This window comes from Equus caballus, chromosome 2 (genome assembly GCF_041296265.1).
Source record: "Equus caballus isolate H_3958 breed thoroughbred chromosome 2, TB-T2T, whole genome shotgun sequence".
NCBI classification, from domain to species: domain Eukaryota; kingdom Metazoa; phylum Chordata; class Mammalia; order Perissodactyla; family Equidae; genus Equus; species Equus caballus.
In genome coordinates this window covers 59,389,317-59,411,238 of record NC_091685.1, presented here as the reverse complement: position 1 = coordinate 59,411,238, position 21,922 = coordinate 59,389,317, and the positions used below count along the sequence as shown (strand labels likewise).

The 21,922-nt window shown below is 34.5% G+C and overlaps 1 protein-coding gene across 3 annotated transcripts in view; it reads right to left on the bottom strand.

The window, feature by feature from the left end:
• ADAM7 (ADAM metallopeptidase domain 7) overlaps window positions 1–18,567 on the bottom strand; it is a 65,529-nt gene extending 46,962 nt beyond the window's left edge. Inside the window, exons 1-3 of one of the 3 annotated variants that reach the window (XM_014737834.3) lie at window positions 18,282–18,567; window positions 17,111–17,214; window positions 14,780–14,856 (exon numbers count right to left, since the gene is read on the bottom strand). In XM_014737834.3, coding sequence (XP_014593320.3) covers window positions 14,780–14,856; window positions 17,111–17,214; window positions 18,282–18,396 — 296 coding nt within the window. In that variant the 5' untranslated portion in view covers window positions 18,397–18,567. Of the gene's footprint in view, window positions 1–11,229; window positions 11,309–14,779; window positions 14,857–15,473; window positions 15,498–17,110; window positions 17,215–18,281 lie in introns of those variants that run through there. The other 2 variants (XM_070256226.1, XM_070256234.1) reach the window with 2 other exon arrangements.
• Between the last annotated feature and the right edge of the window lie 3,355 nt (window positions 18,568–21,922).

Below are 21,922 nucleotides of genomic sequence, written 5' to 3'. Positions count from 1 at the left end.
GGGGGGTGGGGGACTGACTCATTTCCCCTAAGGCTGTCAACTTTTGTTCAACAGTACATTGTAAGTAGCTAGGGAAGAGAAGCTTAATTAATTGTTTCTATCCATGCTATCTGGTGAGGTCTCTGATAGCAGCCAGCAGGTTGCCTGTTTCTTGTTCAGCAAAAACGACATTCTTCTGTGCTCTGAAATTTACTCAGCTCTCTCTCTCTCTGAATTACCCCATGTGGATATAGCCATTTTAACGTTCAAAAGTCCTCAAGAAGAAAAGTGGAACATTGACTATATTAGAGATGCAATGATGACGGAGTAGAGAAAGCTCTAGCATCAGTACCATTACTTGAGTTTGACTGAATGGAACAAGCTCAGAATCAGTCCTGAGAGGTGGAACATATACTATGTCATATGAACATGAAAATACATTTATATACTTGTAAACACATAAACATGTTCACGATTAAAGTTGACATCATCCACTCTACATAATTGTTGATCTAATGGTCTTCTCTTACTATATAATAATCATTTATTCAAAAACATATTTTTACAAAACAAAATCAGGGAAATATTTAACATGAATTGAAAATATCTGCCTGTGCACTCTTACTCATTTTTCCTCAAAGAGCTGGCAAAACAATTCGAATTAGAGCAGGATCAGTAGATTTCCCTTTATGCCTGTGTTTCGTGAACATACCTTGCCTTCATTCACTGTAACTCCAAATAGCAAGGGTTATATATTCAACATGTGACCAGAATGTATATTTCAGCTCAGGCACTGAATCATAGTGGGTGTCCTTTCTTTTATTCCTCCAAAATTATATTGTAAAATTTTATTTCTTGTAAAACAAAGGATCCTGCATTTTTCAATTTATGAAGACAAAGCACTAGTATCTAATTTTTAAATTTTTCTTTTGAAATAATTATAGATTCATAAGTAGTTCCAGAGATAGCGTAGCAGAGTCTGGTGTCTGTGTACCCTTCACTTAGTTTCCCTAATGGTTACATCCTAAATCATTATAGTACAATATCAAAACCCAAAATATACACTAGTATAATGTGTATGTGTGGTTATGTATCATTTTATCTTATATGTAGATTTGTATTGCGCCACCTCAAGCAAAATACAGAACTATTCCATCACCAGAAAGATCTCTCTCATGTTATTCCTTTATAATCACTTATCTCCCCTCCATACATCTTCCATACTCCCTGACAACAATAGAAATGACTAACCCATTTTTCTGCCTCTAAAATTTTGTCATTTTGAGAATGTTATACCAATGGAATAATATAGTATGTGATCCTTTGAGACTGGCTTTTTTTTTCATTCAGTATAATGCCCTCATAATCCATCCAAGTTGTTCCATTTTATCGTAGAGTAGTATTCCACGATATGGGTGTACCACAGTTTGTTTAACCATTCACTTGTTGAAGAGATCTGAGCTGTTTCCAGTTTGGGGCTTTTGTGGGTAAAGTTGTAAACATTAGCGTACAGCTCTTTGTGTGAACATAAGTTTTTGTTTCTCTGAAATAAATACCCAAGAGTACAACCGATACATCTCATAGAAGTTGCATATTCAGTTTTTAAAGAAATCACCAAATTTTTTTCCAGAGTGCTATATCATTTTATATTCCCATCAGCAATGTATTAATGATCCAGTTTCTCTCTGTCCTTTGCCAGCATTGGGTGTTGTAACTATTTTTTAATTTTAGCCATTCTGATGAGTGTGTAATGATATTTCATTGTAGGTTAATATGCATTTCCTGAATGGCTAATGATGTTGAACATCCTTTCACATACTTATTTGTCACCTGTATATCCTCTTTGGTGAAATATCTCTTCATGTCTTTTGCTCATTTTTCAGTTGGATGCCTAGATTTATTTTTGTTGAGTTTTGAGCACTCTTTTTACCTTCCGGGCACTGGTCCTTCATTGGTTGTGGTTTGCAAATGTTTCCTCCCAACCTGCAGCTTGTCTTTCATCCTCATAACAGGGGCTTTTTCAGAGCAAGCACTTTTCATTTTGATGAAGTCCGATTTATCAGTTTTATCTTTTACTGATCACGCTTCTGGTGTCAAGTCTAAGAATTCTCTGCCTAGCCCTAGATCCTGTAGATATTCTCTTACTTTATCTAAATGTTTTGTAGTTTTGCATTTTACATTGATGTCCCTAATTCATTTTGAGTTAACTTTGATGTAAGTTTTAGAATTTAGATTGAGGTTCTTTTTTAATTTTTTGCTATGGATATCCAATTGTTTCAGCACCATTTGGGGAAGAAATTATATTTTCTCTATTGATTTGCTGTAAAAACTGCCCAAAATCATTTGGTTTTACTTGTGTAGAACTATTTCTGAGTTCTCTGTTTGATTCCATTAATCTATGTGTCTATTTCTCTGACAATACGACATTGTATCTATGTAATATTTCTTGAGATTTGGCGAAGTGATTCTTCCTGTTTTCTTCTTTTTTCAGACTTGTTTGAGCTACTCTAGTTCCCTTGTCTTTCCCCAGAAATTTTAGAATAATCTTGTCGATATTTACAAAAACTTTCACAGTGATTTTGATAGGAATTGTGATAGTCCTATATATCAATTGGAGGAAAATTAACATTTTTACTATATTGAGTCTTCCAATCCGTTAACATAATATGACTTCATCTATTTACATCTTTTTGATGTTTTCATCAGCATTTTGTGGTTTTCAGTGTACAAGTCTTGTATATATTTCTCAGACTTATAACTGAGTGTTTTATTCCTTTATTTCAAGTGATTCAAATGGTGCTATATTTTAAATTTCAGTTTCCACGTGTTTATCAGTAATATACAGAAACACAATTGATTTCTGAATGAGGATATCCTCTGTGACCTTGCTGAACATTAGGAGATGTTTTTTGTTTGCTCCTTTGGCAGATTCTTTGGGATTTTCTATGCAAACAGTTATCAAATCATCTGCAAATAGGGACTTTTTTTCTACCTTCCCAACCTATGTCTTTTCTTTCTTTTTCTTGCCTGGTTGCACTGACTAGAACATGTGGGAATATGTTAAATAGTAGTGGTGAGAGTGGACATACTCGCCTGGCTCCTGACTTTAGGAGGAAAGTCTTCAGTCTTTCACCATTAAGAATGATGTTAGCTGTAGGGTTTTATAAATATTCTTTACAAAGTTGAGGACATTCCCCTGTATTCCTAGTTCCTAAGAATCTTTAATCTTAAATGAGTGTTGAATTTTGTCAAAATCATTTTCTGCAACAGTTGACATGATCATGTGATTTTTCTTCTTTAGATTGTTAATATGGTAGACTATATTGATTGATTTTAGAATATTAGATAAGCCTGTAACCATGGGGAAAAAAAACCATTTGTTCATGGTGTATAATTCACTATACATTGTTGAATTCTATTTGCTAATATATTGTTAAGAAGTTCTGCATCTACATTCATGAGGGATATTTATCTGTACTTTAATTTTGTTTATATTTATACCTGGTTTAGGCATCAGGGTAATACTGGCTTCATAGAATGAGAAGGAAAGTATCCCCTCTTCTATTTTCTGGAAGACATTATATAAACAACATATAGTTCAGTGATATTTTTTCATCCCCGCTGCCATTCTCTGTCTTTTAATTGGAATAGTTAGACCATTTAGATTTAAAGCAATTATTGTTTTTTAAGGCTTAAATCTGCCATTTTATTTTTTGTTTCTACTTCTTCTCACTCTCCATTTTTTTTCTTTTAGGAAGATCAGCCCTGAGCTAACGTCTGCTGTCAATCCTCCTCTTTTTTACTGAGGAAGATTGGCCCTGAGCTAACATCCATGCCCATCTTCCTCTACTTTATATGTGGGATGCCTGCCGCATAAGCAATGCGTGGGTCTGTGTATGGGATCTGAACCAGCGAACCCCGGACTGCCAAAGCAGAGTGTGCAAACCCAACTGCTGTGCCACCAGGCTGGTGTCTTCTTGTTTTTTTTTCATGCTCTATTTTCCTTTTCCTTCCTTCTTGTGGGTCACTTGAATATATTTTCAAATTTCATTTTGATTTATTTCTGCTACCATACCATAGTATTTTTCGATGTATCTCTTTGTATAGTTTCTTAGTTGATTAAAAAATATATATATATTTATATATATATATGTAAAAGCAACTATACTGTGTCTTGGAATGGGTTTTTTTTTTTAGTTTATCCCATTTTGTGTTTGTTCATCTTCTTGAACTAGTAAGTTTTGGGGGTTTTCTTTGGCAAATTTGGAGATTTTCAGTATCAAAGTTTTCCTTGAATAACTTTTTAGTTCCATAATCTGATAACATCAATTTTACATCTTTTATTTTAGTTTCATGTATTTCTGATACTCTTTTTTCTTTTGATTTTTGGGTTTTTTTTTTGGTTTTGTTTTTGGTGAGGAAGATTGGCTCTCAGCTAGCATCTATTTCCAATCTTACTCCTTTTGCTTAATGAAGACTGTCGCTGAGCTAACCTCTGTGTGAATCTTCCTCCATTTTGCATGTGGGACTCTGCCACAGCATGGTTTGATGAATGGTGTGTAGGTCCACAGTTGGGATCCGACCCCATGAACCCCAGGCCACAGCGAAGTGCACAAACTTAACCATTATGCCACCATGCTGGACTCTGATAGTCTGTTTTATTTCCAGTCAATTTTCTCCCTGTTATTCAGATTGTGTAATTCCTATTATTCTATGTTAACTGATTATTTTTACTGTCCTCTCCATTCTAGTGGGGAGCCCATCTATTGAAGGTTTTATTTTTTCCCAAGTATTTTACTTTTCAGTTCTAAAATTTCTGTTTGGCTTTTCTTTATATCTTCTATTTCTTTGTTGAGATTTCCTATTCATTTCCTGAGGCATTCTCTTTTTTCATTTATTTCAAGTACGTTTGTCATTGCTCATTGGAACATTTTTATGGTAGCTATTTTAAAATCTCGTCAGACAATTCTAACATCTATTTCACTTTGGTGTTGGCAATTATCAATTGTCTTTTCTTTTTTATATTTAAATATTTTTGGATTTTGGTATGATACATGATTTTCAATTAAAACTTGGGTATTTTGGTATTATATTACAAGGCTCTGGATCTTATTTAAACATTGTGTTTTAGCAGGTCTCCTCTGATACCACTCTAATGCAGGGCACCTCATTACTGTCAAGTGGGGCTGGACATCCAGGTTTGGCACTTGGCCTACATAAGCTCCTTGTTGTTGCTTGGTGAGGGCCAAAATTCTGTCTTTCCACTAGGCCTCTGCTGGAACTACCCCAGCTAGAAAAGACAGGGATGCTCATCTATGCTCCCCACGTGGCTTCCACTGATACTGTGAGGAGTGGCCTTATTGACACTTCTCTAGGCCTCCTCTGACATTAACCCAGCAGGGAGGGTGAGAGGTACCTCATTTTGCTGGGTGGGCATGGTGTCTAGGCTTTACACATTGTTTCTGCTCACACTACTGTGGGAAAAATGGGGCTCCCTACCACTGGACCAAGATGAAAGTCCTGGCTCCCCATTTAGCTAGGTCTGACATCACTACACAGAAGAGGGAATGGTTGGGGTACCTTTTTATAGCCTGACAAGGATAGAAGTTTAGTCTTTCCAATCTGCATTTTCTGGTTGGGATGGGAATGGAGCCACAGTTTTTTCTGTGATGTTTGCTAGAGTAGAACATTTATTACCTAAACTTTTTTTGTCTTTCTAGCCTACCTCTTTCTTAACCTTTTGGCTAAATAGAGCAGGATTTTTGGGGACTTTTTTTTGTCTGTGTTTCTTGGCATTTCCAAGTTGTTTATTTCTCCAGTATCCAGTCTGGTATATATGAAGCAAAAAGAAAATTCAAGAAACTCACACTGTGTCTGTCTTTCCTTGGGTACAAAAGTCCCCATCCGTCAGTCTTCTTACATTTGTTTTATATATGTAATGTCCAGAGGTTTTAGTTGTAGTTAGTGGCAAGAATGAGGAAAAGTATGTCTGCTCCATTTTTCTGGAAGTGAAAACCTATAGTCTCATTTTTTAAAATAAATCAAAATATATCATTTTAAGAAATTTTATAGAATTTTGTACCATTTGGCATTCCATTCTTTAATATGATTTAATATTAAATATGATCATGATGTTTGGGCTGCAGAAAAGCACAAGTTATGCTTACTGTTATTTTAAATCTAAAAATATACATACATTACATAATCACAATACATTTATCATCACATAGTATTTTTGCCATGGTAGAATCTATTAAATCTAGGGACTAACCAAGATGGCAACTGGACATCAGCGTTTCTCTCAAATTAAATATTTTGTGTGAATATTGAAACATGTAATACATGAGGAAAAAATGATAATGCTCAAATAGCCATAATAAATGATTTAGAAATGGCAAATCATGAAGATTCTACAGTTTCAAAAATGCTTTATGGTCATGTGTTCCTGATCTAAGAGTGATTTAACATTTCAGTGACTACTTGGATGTTGGAGGAGTAAGCATGCTAATGGATTTTAACAAATTAGAGGGAAATAGTTGTTATAAGCCACAGAGTTCAAGATATCTCAGAAATAAATATAATAAAGAAAAAGCAAACTATTTGTAAAGTCCTTGAACTTACTTCGAGCTACACCTGGCCACTCCCACTCCCAACATGATAAACTTCCAGAACTGCTTCAAAAACCAACTCAAAACATGCTTCCTGTCTCCAGGTAGACCTTGAGATTCCTTCCTCTATGTGTATTTTACACTTCCAAAGTCTCCTTTTCATGTTTACTACATTTTTATCATATGTTATAGAGATCAGCAAACTTTTCTGTAAACACCAAGATGATAAACATTTTAGGTTAGGTGGGCCACATACAGTCTTTGTTACATGTTCTTTGTCTAGCTTAGTTTTATATTTTTTGTTTATTTTCACTCTAAATATTTTAAAATTTAAAAATTATTCTCAGCTTGCATAAATTGAAACGCAGCCCAATTTGGTCCACCAGTTGTTATTTGTCTGCCCTTACTATGTTATCATTTCTATCTTCAAGGTTACCTGTGAATTACTTTAAAGAAGGGACTTATTATTTTTTATTCATGTCTCTCTAGCTCCTAAGACAATATATGGAATATTAACAGTGTTCAGTAAATAAATGCTGTTAAGAATAAAATAATTGTCTGAAATTTGAGCTGCCACTCAAAAGACAGAGTTTGCAGTTTGAGTTCAACAAAGTTAGTTTCCTGATAAAACAAAAGTATCAAACCCCTTCAGAGAAACATAACAGAATCAAAAGTCCCTACCACGTTTTGTTTAAATTGCTCAGCACACAATTTACTCAACTCTAAATTTACTCAACACGTGAAGAAACAGGAATATTTGAACTATTGTCAAGAGGTAAGTCAAAAAACAGAGATCTACCTCAAGATCATCCAGAGGTTGAAATTATAGATAAAGATTTTAAAGCAGGTATTATAACTATGCTCAACAACGTAAAAGAAAATAGGCTTGAAATGCATGAAAAATCAGCAGAAAAAGGAAAATTATTTTTTAAAACAAATTGAAAATTATACAATTTAAAAATATTCTACATAAAAAGTTCATTGTATGGGTTCAAAATAAGAATGGAATTGATGGGGCTGGCCCCGTGGCCGAGTGGTTAAGTTTGCGTGCTCCGCTGCAGGTGACCCAGTGTTTCGTTGGTTCGAATCCTGGGTGTGGACATGGCACTGCTCATCAAACCATGCTGAGTCAGCATCCCACATGCCACGACTAGAAGGACCCACAATGAAGAATATACAACTATGTACCAGGGGGCTTTGGGGAGAAAAAGAAAAAAAATAAAATCTTAAAAAAAAAAAAAGAATGGAATTGATATAAGAAAGAGTTAATAAACTTGATGATAGATCATTAGAAATTATCCAACCTGAAGAAAAGAAAGAAAAAAAAGCAAAGCTTCAGGGACATGTAGGATAATATCAAAAGGACTAAAATACTGACACAGTGCTAGAAAGACTGTGGCAAATAAAATTGGAAAAATAGCGACTGAAATTTTATCCAGTTTGAAGAGGACAAATTACAGTTTCATGAAGTTCAATAAAAAACAAACATGATAAATATGAAGAAAATCACAGTGGTGCATGTTATTGTCAAATTGCAGAGTAACAAAAACTGAGACAAACCTGGAAAGCAGCAAGAGAAAAACAACGTAACATGTACAGGAGAACAGAAATTCCAATTACCACCAACATCTCATTAGAGATTATGGAGGCCAGAAGATAGTAAAACAATGTCAGCATCTTTTGCCAAAAGAAATAAAAATGTTGTCAAAGCATAATTTTACATCCAGCCAAAAATAGCTGGATATAAATGAAGGAATGAAGAATGAAAGAAAAGCAAAGATTATTTCAGATTAAAAAATTTGAAAAACTAAGGTAGATTTTTGCCCACAGACCTGTACTACAAAAATGGGTAATGGAAGTTCTTCAGGCTGTAGTGAGTGAAAGCAGATGAAAAATTAAATCTCTAAGAAAAGGGAGACAGATAATGGTAAACAAGTGAGTAGATAAAAACATATTTTCATTTAACTTCTTTAAGACACATATGACTGTTTAAAGCCAAAATTATAGCCATGCATCGTGGGGTTAATAATGTATATAGGTGTATACATATGACAGGTTAGCATAAAGGAGTAATGGTTGCAAATGGACTTATATGATTGCAAAGTTTTTACATTTTACATAAAATGATACAATAGTAACTGTAAACATATTTTGTAATCTCTAAAACAAAGCTTATAACTAAAGCAGAGAAATATTGCTAAAAAGCCCATAGATAAAAGTCAGTATGCAAAGTTCAAAAGAAAAATCAAATAATCCAAAGACCCAAAGAAGGCAGGAAAAGAAGACCAGAGAAACAAAATACAGAGATAAACAGAAATTAAATATTAAATATAATCATATCATTCATAACATTAAAAGTTAATGGATTAAACATTCCAATTAGAAATCAGATTGTCAGAATTCATTAAAAATCAAGACCTAACTACTTGCTGTATTAAAGAGACACATTTTAAATGTAAAGACAGATAGGTTGAAAAAATGGATAAAAAATAGTACACTATGCAAACAGTAAACATATGAAGGCTGGGATAAGCTAGATTAATATGAGGTGAAATATACTTCCCAACAAGAGGAGCATTCTATAATGAGCTAATGATAAAAGTCAATTCACCATATGAAAAAAACAATTATAAATGTGTATGAATCTAACAGCTAACTAAGCTTCAGAATACATGAAGAAAATATTAAAAGAATTGAAAAAAGAAATAAACAATTCCAAAATTGTAGATGAATATTTTGGCATTTCTGTCTCAACAAGTGTCACAACAAAGTAAAATGAGTAAAAACAGATCTAAATAATCCTACCAACCATCTTCTCCTAATTGTTGTTTATAGAACATTTCACACAACAACTGCAAAATATATATTCTTTTCAAGTGCACATGGTGTGTTTAACAAGTTAGGACATATGTTTGTCCATAAAACAAATTGCAATACATTTTTAAAAAAATTGATCTCATGCAAAGTATATTCTTTATCAAAAATAGAATTAAATCTAAAAAGTTTCACACAAAGATATGTAAATAAAAACCCCATCAAATATTGGAAATTAAATAACACACTCTTAAATAATCCACAAATCAAAGGAGAAATCTCAAAAGAAATTAGAAAATATTTTGAAATGAATGATAATAAAAATACAACATATCATGATTTTCAAGATGCATCTAAATTAGTGCTTGGAGGGAACATCATAGCTTTAAATATTTTAAATACTAATGACAGAAAGATGAAATGTTTGCATAAAAAGAGAACAGTAAGCACTAAGCAAGTAGAAATAATAAATTAATAAATATAATATAATCAGTGAAATCAATATACAAACAATAGCAATAATTAAGAAAGCCAAATTTTAGTTATTTGAAAAGATCAACAAATTGATAAACCTCTTTAAAGTGGTCAAGAAAAAAAGAGGGAGAACTCAAATCACCAATATTAGAAATTATAGAGGGGTTATACTAAAGATAATACAGACATTAAAAGAATAATAAGAGAATATTATGAAACACTTTATGCACCAAAATTGACAACTTAGATGAAATATACATTTTCCTTGTAAATTACAATTTAAAACTGACACAAAATGAAATAGAAAATCTGAATAAAATTGAATTTGGAATCATAAGACCTCCTCGCCACACATACACACAAAAAATCCTCAAAGCACAGATAAATTCACTTGCAAATTCTATCAAACATTCTAAAGTGGACATCCTTTAGAAAATATAGGAAGGAAGAACGCTTCCCAACTCATTTTATGAGGCCAACATGATCCTAATATAAAAATCTGACATAGGCATTAAAAGACCCTAAAAATACAGAATAACATCCATCATTAAAATGGTTTCAAAAACCCTTCATAAAACGTTAGTAAACTGAATACAGCAAACAGAGTTTTATCCCAGGGATCCAAGCTTGGTTTAACATTCAAAAATCAATCAGCATAAATTACCATATGGACATTTCAATGGATGGAGACAAAACACTTTCCTCAAACTTCTCAGGGAACTGTCTTAATCTAATAAATAAAGTATGCCAATGACAAATCCACTGGCAATATCATATTAATCATTCAATATTGAAGACTTTCCTTTTAAGGTCAGGAATAATGTTAGCTTGCCAACTCTCACTACTTCTCAAATTGTACTGGAGTTCTTAGCCATTGCAATAAAGTATAGGAATAAAAGGAATAAGATTAGAAATAAATAAATAAAATCGCCAGTATTTGCTGATGAAAATCTCTAAGTAATCAATAAAACAGTCAATAAATTCATAGATTAAGGCCTCCCAATAGAAAAATGAAATAATAAACATCACAAATATTAAACATGCAGAAATAAGTCTAACAAAAGACATGAGAGAGCTCTACATTATAAATTACAAAACTGATGAAAATTAAAGAAGATTTAAATAAATATAGAGATACAACACGAAGACTCAATATTATTGATATCAATTCTCTCCAATTGATGTACAGATCCAATAAAATCTTAACCAAAGTTCTAGTGGGCTTTTTTAAAAATAGAAATTAATAAGCATATTCTAAATTTTACAGAGAAATGCAAGGGCTCTGCAATTTTTAAAAATTCTGAGAAAGAAGAACAAAATTGGAGAAGTTACCCAAACTGGCTTTTAGACTTACTATCTAGTTGCAGTAATCAAGACAATATGGTCATGGCTTAAGGACTGAAAGGTGGATAAACAGGATAGAACAGAGAGCCAAGAAATAGTCATTTGATTTCGGTCAAAGGTACAAAAGCAATTTAATCCAAAGAAAGGCAATTCAACAAAATGGGCTGGAATAACTAGCTAGGCATATGGAACAACAAGAACGTGGCCCCTCCCACAAATCATGTGGACACACACACACACACACACACACACACACACATAAATTCAAGATGATAATACACAAAAATTAAAAGCTAAAACCATGAAGACTTTAGAAGAGGTCACAGAAAGCAATTATCATAAAGGAAAAATTTGATAAATCAAAATTTCTTTAGTATTATAAATTTTTACTCTTTAAAAGACATAGTTAAGAAAATGAATGAAAAAAAGTCACAGGCTAAAAGAAACCATTTAAGAAATATATTTGACAAAAGGATAGTCTGTACGTTATATAAAGATCTCCTCTAACTGAATAAAGCACAAATAAATGGGTAAATATTTAAACAGATACTTTACAAAAGATATACAAAAGGTCAATAATCACATTAAAAAACCTTTCAACAGGGAACTGAAAATTTACCTAGAATGAAGTGTTACCGCAAACTCACTAGCATAACTAAAATTAAAAAGGGGGAGGACACCAAATGGTGAAGAGGAGATGGAGAAACTAGAATTTTCATACACTGTTGGCAGTTACATAAAATTGTACAACCAGTTTGGAAAATGGCAGTTGTTCTTTTTTTTAAATAAAGCTAAACATACACATACCCTGTGACCCAGGAATCTGTTGCCTGGGTGTTCACCAAGGAGAAATGAAGACACATATTTATAAAAAGACTGTACAAGACTGCTCATTCAAGCTTTACTCACGACAGCCAAGCACTGGAAGCAGCCTACGTGTCCATCAGTAGAAGAATGGGTAAACAAACTGTAGTATACTTATACACGGAATAGTACTCAGAAAGTAGAAGACCCAAACTTCTGATACCTGGAGCTACGTTCATGAATTTCATTAATGGCATGCTGAATTAAGGAAGCCTTATACAAAAGAGTACACCCAGTATAAATCTATTTATAAGAGCTTCTAGAATGGACAAAAGTAATCTATAATGAGTAAAACCTCTGTTAGCACGTTTTGAGGGAAGTTGACTAGGAAGGAGAAAGAGTAAGTTCGCTGAGTGACAGTTCTTTTGTAATTCATTTCTACAGGAATTTGGGTAACAAGTTTGTGCATTTGTCAAAATTCAATGAATGTACACTTAAGGTTTGCATTTTGTTGCATGAAAATTTTACATCAAAAGAAAAAACTGTGAACAAATATTAAACACTAAAGATACGCTCATTGAAGTATTTAGAGGGAAGTATACTGATGTCTACAATATAGTTTGAAATGCATGAAAATAAGATGGATGGATGGGTGGATGGATAGAATAACGGATAGACAAGGAAATATGATATGAAACAAGCATGGTAAAATGTTGATGGGGATATGTAAATATGTATATCTTGATGGGATTATGAATATATGTATATATTAATGGGTATATGAATGTTCACTATAAAATTCTTTCAACTTTGTGTGTAAGATCTTTTTTATAATAAACTATTGGTAAAAATGAAAGAGATATAACAGGTAAATAGAACAAAATCATTTTGTGGTTATTTTGAAATAGAATATATAAAACTTTTAGTAAAGTGCTTGGTTGTATAGCATATTCCAAATTAATGTTTCTTTTGCCTCATTTACACATACGAATGTAACTTTACACCTATTAATTGATTTATTATAGTGAAAACAAAGTTGACCCAATCAGTGTTTCCACTGGATGAATAAACAATCTGATTTGACATGGTTGGCCTATGAAGGTTCACCTCTATTTCTCAACATCAACTTATAAAAGAGGTATTCAGTATGGTTAAAATCAAACTAAAGGAAACTCATAGGGGAAATACGGAAAAAAAAGTGGTTACAGAAAAAAGACGGATAAAAATCTAAATTAAAAAGATTGAGGGGCCAGCCCAGTGGCGCAGCGGTTACTTCGCACTTTCCACTTCCGCAGGCCGGGGTTTGCTGGTTCGGATCCCGGGTGCGGACATGGCACTGCTTGGCAAGCCGTGCTGTGGAAGGAGTCCCACATATAAAGTACAGGAAGATGGGCATGGATGTTAGCTCAGGGCCAGTCTTCCTCAGCAAAAAGAGGAAGATTGGCAGTAGTTAGCTCAGGGGTAATCTTCCTCAACAAAAACGATTGAGTGTTTGTTTGCTACCATATTATACGAAAACGTGAATAAATAATATTCACAGATCTGGGATGCTTTTTGGTATGTGTGAAATTCGCTTACTTCTTGAAACTGAGGGAACCAGGTAACGTTGCCTTCTCATTGATCAGCAATATCAACATTAGATTAAACTGCTTTGCATGCCTATAATTCTATAATATACCACTCCAGGCTGATTAGCAGAATTAAACAATGACTAAAATAATGACCTTGGCTATTTGAGGCAGAGGCAGCATGGGGTAATTTTAAAAGCAGGCAGATCTGAGTTAGACAACCAGCATCATTACCTGCATGTGATCCTGGACAACTTATTATCTCAGTGAACCTATGATTCGTCCTCAGTAAAATGGGAATAAAACAATATCTGCTTCATATGGGTATTGTGGGGATTAAGAGAGAAGTTTGAGGAAAGGCACATAGCAATTGCTCAATAAATGTTAGCTTCCTTCCATCCTGGGAGTGTTAGAATATGCACAGTCTGAATAAATTATCAATATAGTTATGCTATTAGATTTATTATACTTCTGTACATTTGTCCAGTGGAGGACTCTGAGTGAAAGGAGGACTTTTCGTTTATTTGTTTGTTTTATATTTTTGCTGTTGTTTTTAGCTAATAGGCCAGAGTCTCATTTCTTCAAGAGAGTTATCCTTCCATTTAACTTAGCATTTGACAATTCTTCATGATTTTAATGTTTGGGACCGGGAGGCCAAGCTGTTGTGTGTAGGAATGGCCCAAAGGAAAACAACGGAAATTCAACAACAACAACAAAAGTTGTGAAGAGAGCTACTGAAGACAGATAGGGGCATTAGAATTATTTAACTTACAGAAGATAACTTGATGAAGTAAATTTTTCCCAGTTCTTAGCTTACTCCCCAACAGAACTTAGTTTGGCATCTATTTTAAATAACTTAGAAGGCATTTTAAAAACCATGGCTTTCAAATATCTTTCGTTCCACCTATTCACAAAGAGGTAACGTATTAACTCTCTTCTTACAGTGAGTACACGGAGCTCAAAGATCTCCAGGTACCCAAAATAGGGACTAATTTAGGAATTGGAGAACAGCATCTATAATAGTTGGTGAGCTGTTGAGATGAGATGGACTTATACTAGAAGAGTAAGAATTCAGATTACATATAGATAACAATGACTTGAGGAATTCACTTCACTGGCAGTTTTCACAAAAACTGGGATACTATAGACTAAACAATCTATAAGGTATTGAAGCCAAATAGAACTTACCTTGATTTTAAAAGATGAAGTATTAAGCTTTTTCTATTTAGGCTTATTTCATACAACAATTCTTCTTCATAAGTTTCCTGAAAAACAATACCCATCATGTGACTTAAATGTGTGGCCATTTAGTGTGTGTTGGGAGTTGGTAGTGGGGTGGGTGGAGGGGAAATTGTGGATCTTTCACAGTCTACCCAGCAGCCCAGCATTCAGCAGTCCTTTCGGGCAAAACGATAAATACTGATAAAGCTGAATTTATAAGAGAGCTAATATATGGAGCATTTTTCCTTCAAGTTATTTTCTAATTAAAATTTTTGATGGGCTTTTTTTCTAGTCATAAAATAAAAAGGAAATGAACAAATGCACATTCTCTCCTTGTCTAGAGATGTGCAAGTTGCTACGTTCCTTGCTGCATTCCACCACTCCCCGGATCTTGTGTTTATGTATTTTTAGTTCATCCAGGAGACCACATCACTTTTACTTGCAATGTCTCTGTAGGCTCCTCTAGACTGTGATAGTTTCTCAGACTTTTCTTATTTTTGATGACCTTGACAGTTTGAGGAGTACTGGTCAGGTATTTTGTAGGCTTTCTCTCAATTTAGGTTTTTCTGATGTTTTTCTCTTGCTTAGACTGGGGTTATAGAGATTTGGGAGAAAACAACAACAAGTGCCGTATTCATCACATCATACCAAGAATACATACCATCCACATGACCTTAACATGACGTCAATATCAACATGATGTTAACCTTGATCACCTAGCTGAGGTAGCATTTGTCAGCTTTCTCCACTGTAAAGCTACACTTTCCCCTTCCAGACCCTAATCTTGGGAAGGAAGTCACTATGCTTAAGGGATGGGAAGTTACGCTCCACCTCCTTGGGAGGGGAGTATCTACAACAATTTTTTGGTTCTTCTGTATGAGAGATTTGTCTATTCTCCCTCATTTATTTACTTATTCAATCATTTACTCATATCAATATAGGCTCATGGATATTAATTTATACTTTATGTTATGGTCCAAAACTGTATCGTTAATTTTGTTGCTCACAGTGTCCCTTCTTTGTTCATTGGAGCTCTTTCAGTTGGCTCCTGTGTTCTTTTGACTTCCATCAATGTTTGGAGTTTGTTTGAGAACTTCTTTACTTTCTGGTACAACAAGATGCTCCAAACTCATCTTGTATATTTCCTGCCCTAGTGTAGTATCATCTTGTATATTCATAGTGGCACTTTTAATATCAGTCCTGATTAAGTCTTAAGACAATAGATGCCAGAAGAGCCCACCGGCTTTTGCACAATGGGTGGTAGAAAGCTGACTTTGCCCTCTTAGCTAAGTATCAACCTTCAACCAATAAAAGGTTTGAGAAGGTGAGAAAAGAACTGGAAATCAAGAGAAAAATTATTTGTAAGGAGATTGTTAGAGAAAAATGGTTGGACATTATTTCCGAATGACAGCGGATGGAGAGCTGCTTTTTCATCATCTCAAACCATGAGAAAGAGGCCTTGATGGTGCCATTTGGAAAGCTGAAATGTGTCTTATTTATGACTGAGAAACCTAGCAAGTGAGAACCTGGAAGGCTGGCTCTTCTATTGGTGGAGGGAAGAAAAGTCTTTGCATCGGGAAAGATTTGCCCTCTCAAGGAGTGTTGGGGCAAAGTGACAGTCAGTATTCTTCATGAGCCAAATTAAAAACCTAAGGCTCAAAATGCAAGTGTGTGATAACAAATGTCTGACAGTCATTGAATGTGTTTTATAATAGCGGGAACTGAAAATAACCTAATTTTGAAGCTTACTCCCCATTATGTATATTATATATTTTCTACATAAATATTTATTACTTTTGAAAATAAAATTTTGAATGTTTCTAAATTTTAACATCTGAATCAAAATTCTTCTAAGAAATAGACCAAGTAAGCCTTTTTGTTCCTATGAATGTTATCCAACTTTACTACAAAATCTGTAAGACAAAGAAGCCTATATATCAGATCACTGGGAAAGCAAAATGCTCAGAGATTACGTTCCACTGGCACCAGCTTAGAACAAATGAGATTGCTTTAAATGAGCCTGGAAAGCTGTTAGTGGAACTCCTCACATAAACTGAAAAATTTTACATGGCACCCTCTAAAACCTGAACTTTACTCCTTTTTGTTTCCTAATCTGTCAAGGGGTTGTTTTCCTCTGCAACTTCTACTCCTCATCCACCCAAGCACATGCTGTGAGTTGATTGGGAGGCCTCAGAAAAATTGAGACATCTCTCTTGTTTGCTTCTGATTGGAGCCAGAGGTTGCTTTCTACATGCTTGTGAAACCAATAAATCTTATTTATTAAATCAAAACCTGTACCTGTATGTCATAATCATGGCTGTGCCAAACATCTCGCTTCTGTATCACGGGAAGCCTTTTAGGATAAACCAGTTCTTGACCCTCTACTCCAAGGATTACCTTTTCTAAAAGGAAACAAAAGGGGGAAAATACATCTGGTATTAACACTCACTCAAAGTGATTGGGTAACAGAATTATTTTCAGAGAGTTCACTCGCTCCAGATTAGCAGCCACGTACAACACCACTATGAAATAGCATCCCCACTTTACAGGCAAGGAATTGAGACCAAGATTTCCAGAGTAGAAAAATATGAGCAAAATTGGAAAATTGGCAAAGAAATCAGAGTCCTTCGGCTTCTTCCCTTTTTTCACCTTGTTCTGTAGTTGCTACCCTTGTAATCTTATTCTCCCCATAACTGTCTCTGGATTCTGCCACCTGTCAAAGCCTGCACTGGAATGGACTGTCCAATGTAAATTACCCATTTTATCTCCCAGGGGTATTTGCGCTTGAAGTCTTAATATATGGCTTTCAGTTGTTAAAGGGATTCTAGATACTCTTGGATCAGTGCTAAACATAATCTTCTACAAGTTTCCTATCAAAATTATTTCCAATATATAGAAATATTGAATCACTATGATGTACACCTGAAACTAATAAGATACTGTGTGTCAATTATACTTAAAAAAACCCCAACTGGTAGTCATCTGTGAGGTCAGCCCTGCACACCTCACTAAGGACTGATATAGAGGAAAGAGCATAGGATTTTGGAATCGGCTCTTACTTGAATCAGGCATTTACCAGTTTATTAGTAGTATGACCATGAGTAGCATATCTAATCTCTCTGATCTGTAGATATTAGTCTCAATTTCCTTATCTGTAAATGGAGAAAATAATATAGAATTTTAAACATGCTAATGGTTAGCACAGTGTCTGCTACATTGCAGATATTCAGTAATGTCCACTCCTTCTTCCCTTTCACTGTAAATTAGAGTATTTACAAATGATATGACATTTCATAGAATCAGAGAATCTCAAGATTAGCCATAATCTAGTCAAAGTCCTTTGCTATGTTCTCAGTAAAATCACCAATGGATATTAATGTTTTTATCATTTACGATTTAAACTTTGCGACTAAAGAGACATTACCTCATAGCATAATAAGAAAACCCTGATAAAAACATTAAGACATACCTTTAATCTGAGAAATGAGTAAAATCATGAAAAATAAATTCCCGGGAAGCATTCTGCATGCTTCTGGCAGAAGAGGGACAGACATGCTTGAGAAAAGATGTGCACGGTTCTTCATCCTTGTTTCCTCAGCAAGGAGGAAAACAACACATGGACAAGCAGTTTTGATCCAGCACAAGGAAGTTTTCCTTGATCATGTTACACAATTTGTGAGGTGCTTGAGGCTAAAACCTGGAGAGTGGGCATCACGTACCAATTAAAGGCACCCACTGAGGTGCTGGTCGTGGAGGTGGGCTGGGCAGAGATCCCTAGTTCAAGCTTAATATAAATAAGTTTCTAGATGTATTAAAAATTCAAAAGTGAAAAAAATCATGTATGTCTTAGAAAAAAATTATTGGATGATGTTTACATAAACTTTGTTTGAAGAAGTTCCTTCTATGCAGAATGTCACATGTAGAAACTGTAAGGAAAATTTGATAAAACAAACGAGATAGAAATATTGGAATTTTTGTTTTCTAGCTAAATAAAGGCCTAGGCCATGTGAGGCCCAGGGACAATGGCCTTTAGAGTGCTGTATGAAACATGAGATACTACTCCACTCCACCCCAATAGAAGGAGAGTCATTGGGACAAGAGGGGAAAATGAGGGAAAATAACCATCTTTTTGTTCTTCCCAGTTTTATTGAGATGTAATTGACATACAGCACTGTATAAGTTTAAGGTGTACAGCATTATGATTTGATTTACATTTATTGTGAAATAATTATCACAGTAAGTTTAGATAACATTTATCATCCCCTATACATACAAAAAATAGAAAAAGAAAAAGAATGCTTTTTTCGTTGTGATGGGAACACTTAGGATCCACTCTCTTAATGGCTTTCAAAAATACCATACAGCAGTGTTCACTATAGTCATCATGTTGTGCATTAAATCTCTATACTTATTTATCTTATAAATGGAAGTTTGCCCCTTTTGACCACTTTCCTGCAAACTTACTTATAAAAACTTATTTATGTCATAAATCACAAATTAATTTAAATTTAAAGACAAAGACTCCAGAAATGCATGCAACATATATAATAAAAGGTGAAGGTAAAAATTCTTATAACATGGAACTCTTTCAAATCAATACAAAAATAAGATATGTGAAAAGGACCTGTACGAACTTATTTGTATGTTTGTGTTCCCTTGTTAGATTAGAAGGCATATCCTTTTGCCAGTACAATCTCTTTTCTGGATTTGGGATTCTATCCCCTCCCCTATCTCACATTATTGATTCTCTCTCTAATATTCCCATAAACGGAACCAATCTGTGATACTGGGAAGGTTTCTTTTGACATTTAAATAAGCTCAAGTCTCTCTTGCAAAAAGTCCTAGCCTCAATCCTATATTCCACAGGCCTCCACGATTACCTTCTTTGTCATTCTTTTTTCAGCTAAACTTCTCACCAAGTTTATCTATATTTCTTGTGGCAATTTTCTCATTCCCAGCTCATCCTCACACATTCTACTCTGACATCTAGCTCTATTATTTTATAGATATAGCTGTGCAGTATCTCCAGTGGTTTCACAATTTCTATATCCAAGGGTATTTTGGCTCTTCGTCTTGCCCTCTCAATAATATTTGGCACTTTTGACCGTATCTTCCTCCTTGAAATATCCTATTTAGCTCCCTTGGCACTCAGTCTTCTTAACTTCTTTCCAGCTCTCTGGCAACTTGTGGGTGTGTTTATTTTTACTTGACCTTTAAATTTTGGAGCTCCTCAAGATATTACCTTACCCTCCCTTTTCCTCTAACTGTATACTTATTCCAAAGCCATCTCATCTTCAATTATGGTTTAATTATCATCTCTATGATATACCTCACATTTTACTTATTTATTTTTATTGAGGTGATGTTGGTTTATAACACCATATAAATTTCAGGTGTACATCATAATATTTTGATTTTGGTGTAGACTATATCATGTTCCCCACTCAAAGTCTACTGCCAGCCACCACTGTACACATGCGCCCTTTTACTCCTTTCATCCTCCTTCCTCTCCCTTTCCCCTCTGGTGACCACCAGTCTATCCTCTACAGCTATGTATTTGTTTGCTGTTGTTTTTATCCTCCACACATGAGTGAAATCATATGGTACTTGGCTTTCTCCTTCTGACTTATTTTGCTTAGAATAATGCCTTCAAGCTCTATCCATGTTGTTGCAAATGGTAAGATTTTACCTTTATTTTATGGCTGAGTAGTATTCCATCATATATATATATATATATATATATATATATATACCACATCTTCTTTATCCATTCATCTATTGATGGACACTTAGGTTGTTTCCAAGTCTTGGCTATTGTGAATAATGCTGCAATGAACATAGGGATGCATAAATATTTTTGAATTAGTGTTTTCATGTGTTTTGAGAAATACCCAGAAGTGAAATAGCTGGATCATATAGTAGCTCTATTCTTAATTTTTTGAAGGATCTCCATACTGTTTTCCATAGTAGCTGCACAAGTTTATGTTCCCACCAGCAGTGTATGAGTGTTCCCTTTTCTTTATATCCTCTCCAACACTTGTTATTTCTTGTCTTTTGTGTGTGTGTGTATGTGAGGAAGATTGGCCCTGAGCTAACATCTGTTGGCAATCTTCCTCTTTTTACTTGAGGAAAATTGTTGCTGAGCTAACATCTATGCCAATCCTCTCCTATTTTGTACGTGGGACACCACCACAGCATGGCTTGATGAGCGTGTATAGGTCCATGCCTGGGATTTGAACCTGTGAACCCCAAGCTGCTGAAGCCAAGCATGTGGACTTAACCACTAAGCAACTGGGTCCGCCCTCTTGTATTTTTAATAATAGCTATTCTGATGGGTGTGAAGTGATATCTCATTGTGGTTTTGATTTGCATTTCCCTAATAATTAGTCATGTTGGGCATCTTTTCATGTGCCTGTTGGCCATTCATATATCTTCTTTGGAAAATGTCTGTTCAGATCCTCTGCCCATTTTTGAATTGGATATTTCTTTTTTTGTTGTTGAGTTGTACAAGTTCTTTATGTATTTTGGATAGTAACCTCTTATCAGAGATATGATTTGCAAATATCCTCTCCAAATTGTTAGGTTGTCACTTCATTTTGTTCATGGTTTCCTTTGCTAGGCAGAAGCTTTTCAGTTTGATGTAGTCCCATTTATTTATTTTTCTTTTGTTTCCCTTGCTCGAGGAGATATGATATTCAAGGATAAATTTTAGGACTCTTTGTTCTATTTCTGTGAAAAACGTCATTGGTATTTTGATAGGGACTGCACTGAATCTGTAGATTGCTTTATGAAGTATGGACATTTTAACTGAATGTTTTTACTTTTAATTGAGAAAGCAGGAAACATTTCTGTACTTCCGTTTTCTCATCTATAAAATGGGTATAATAATAACAAAAACCTCATAGGGATGGTGTAATATTAAATGAATCTGTGCTGACAGGCAATCTTACACTTCCTGGTTCATTCACTCCCCAATTCTCTTCATTGACTATTTTAGTCTCTCTTCTCTCCTCAAATCTCTAAATCTCTCCTTCTTACTCTCAGCTGATCACCATACTTTCTATTTCCCTGAGAAAAAAGAAGTCATCAGAAGAAAAACAATCTCACCTT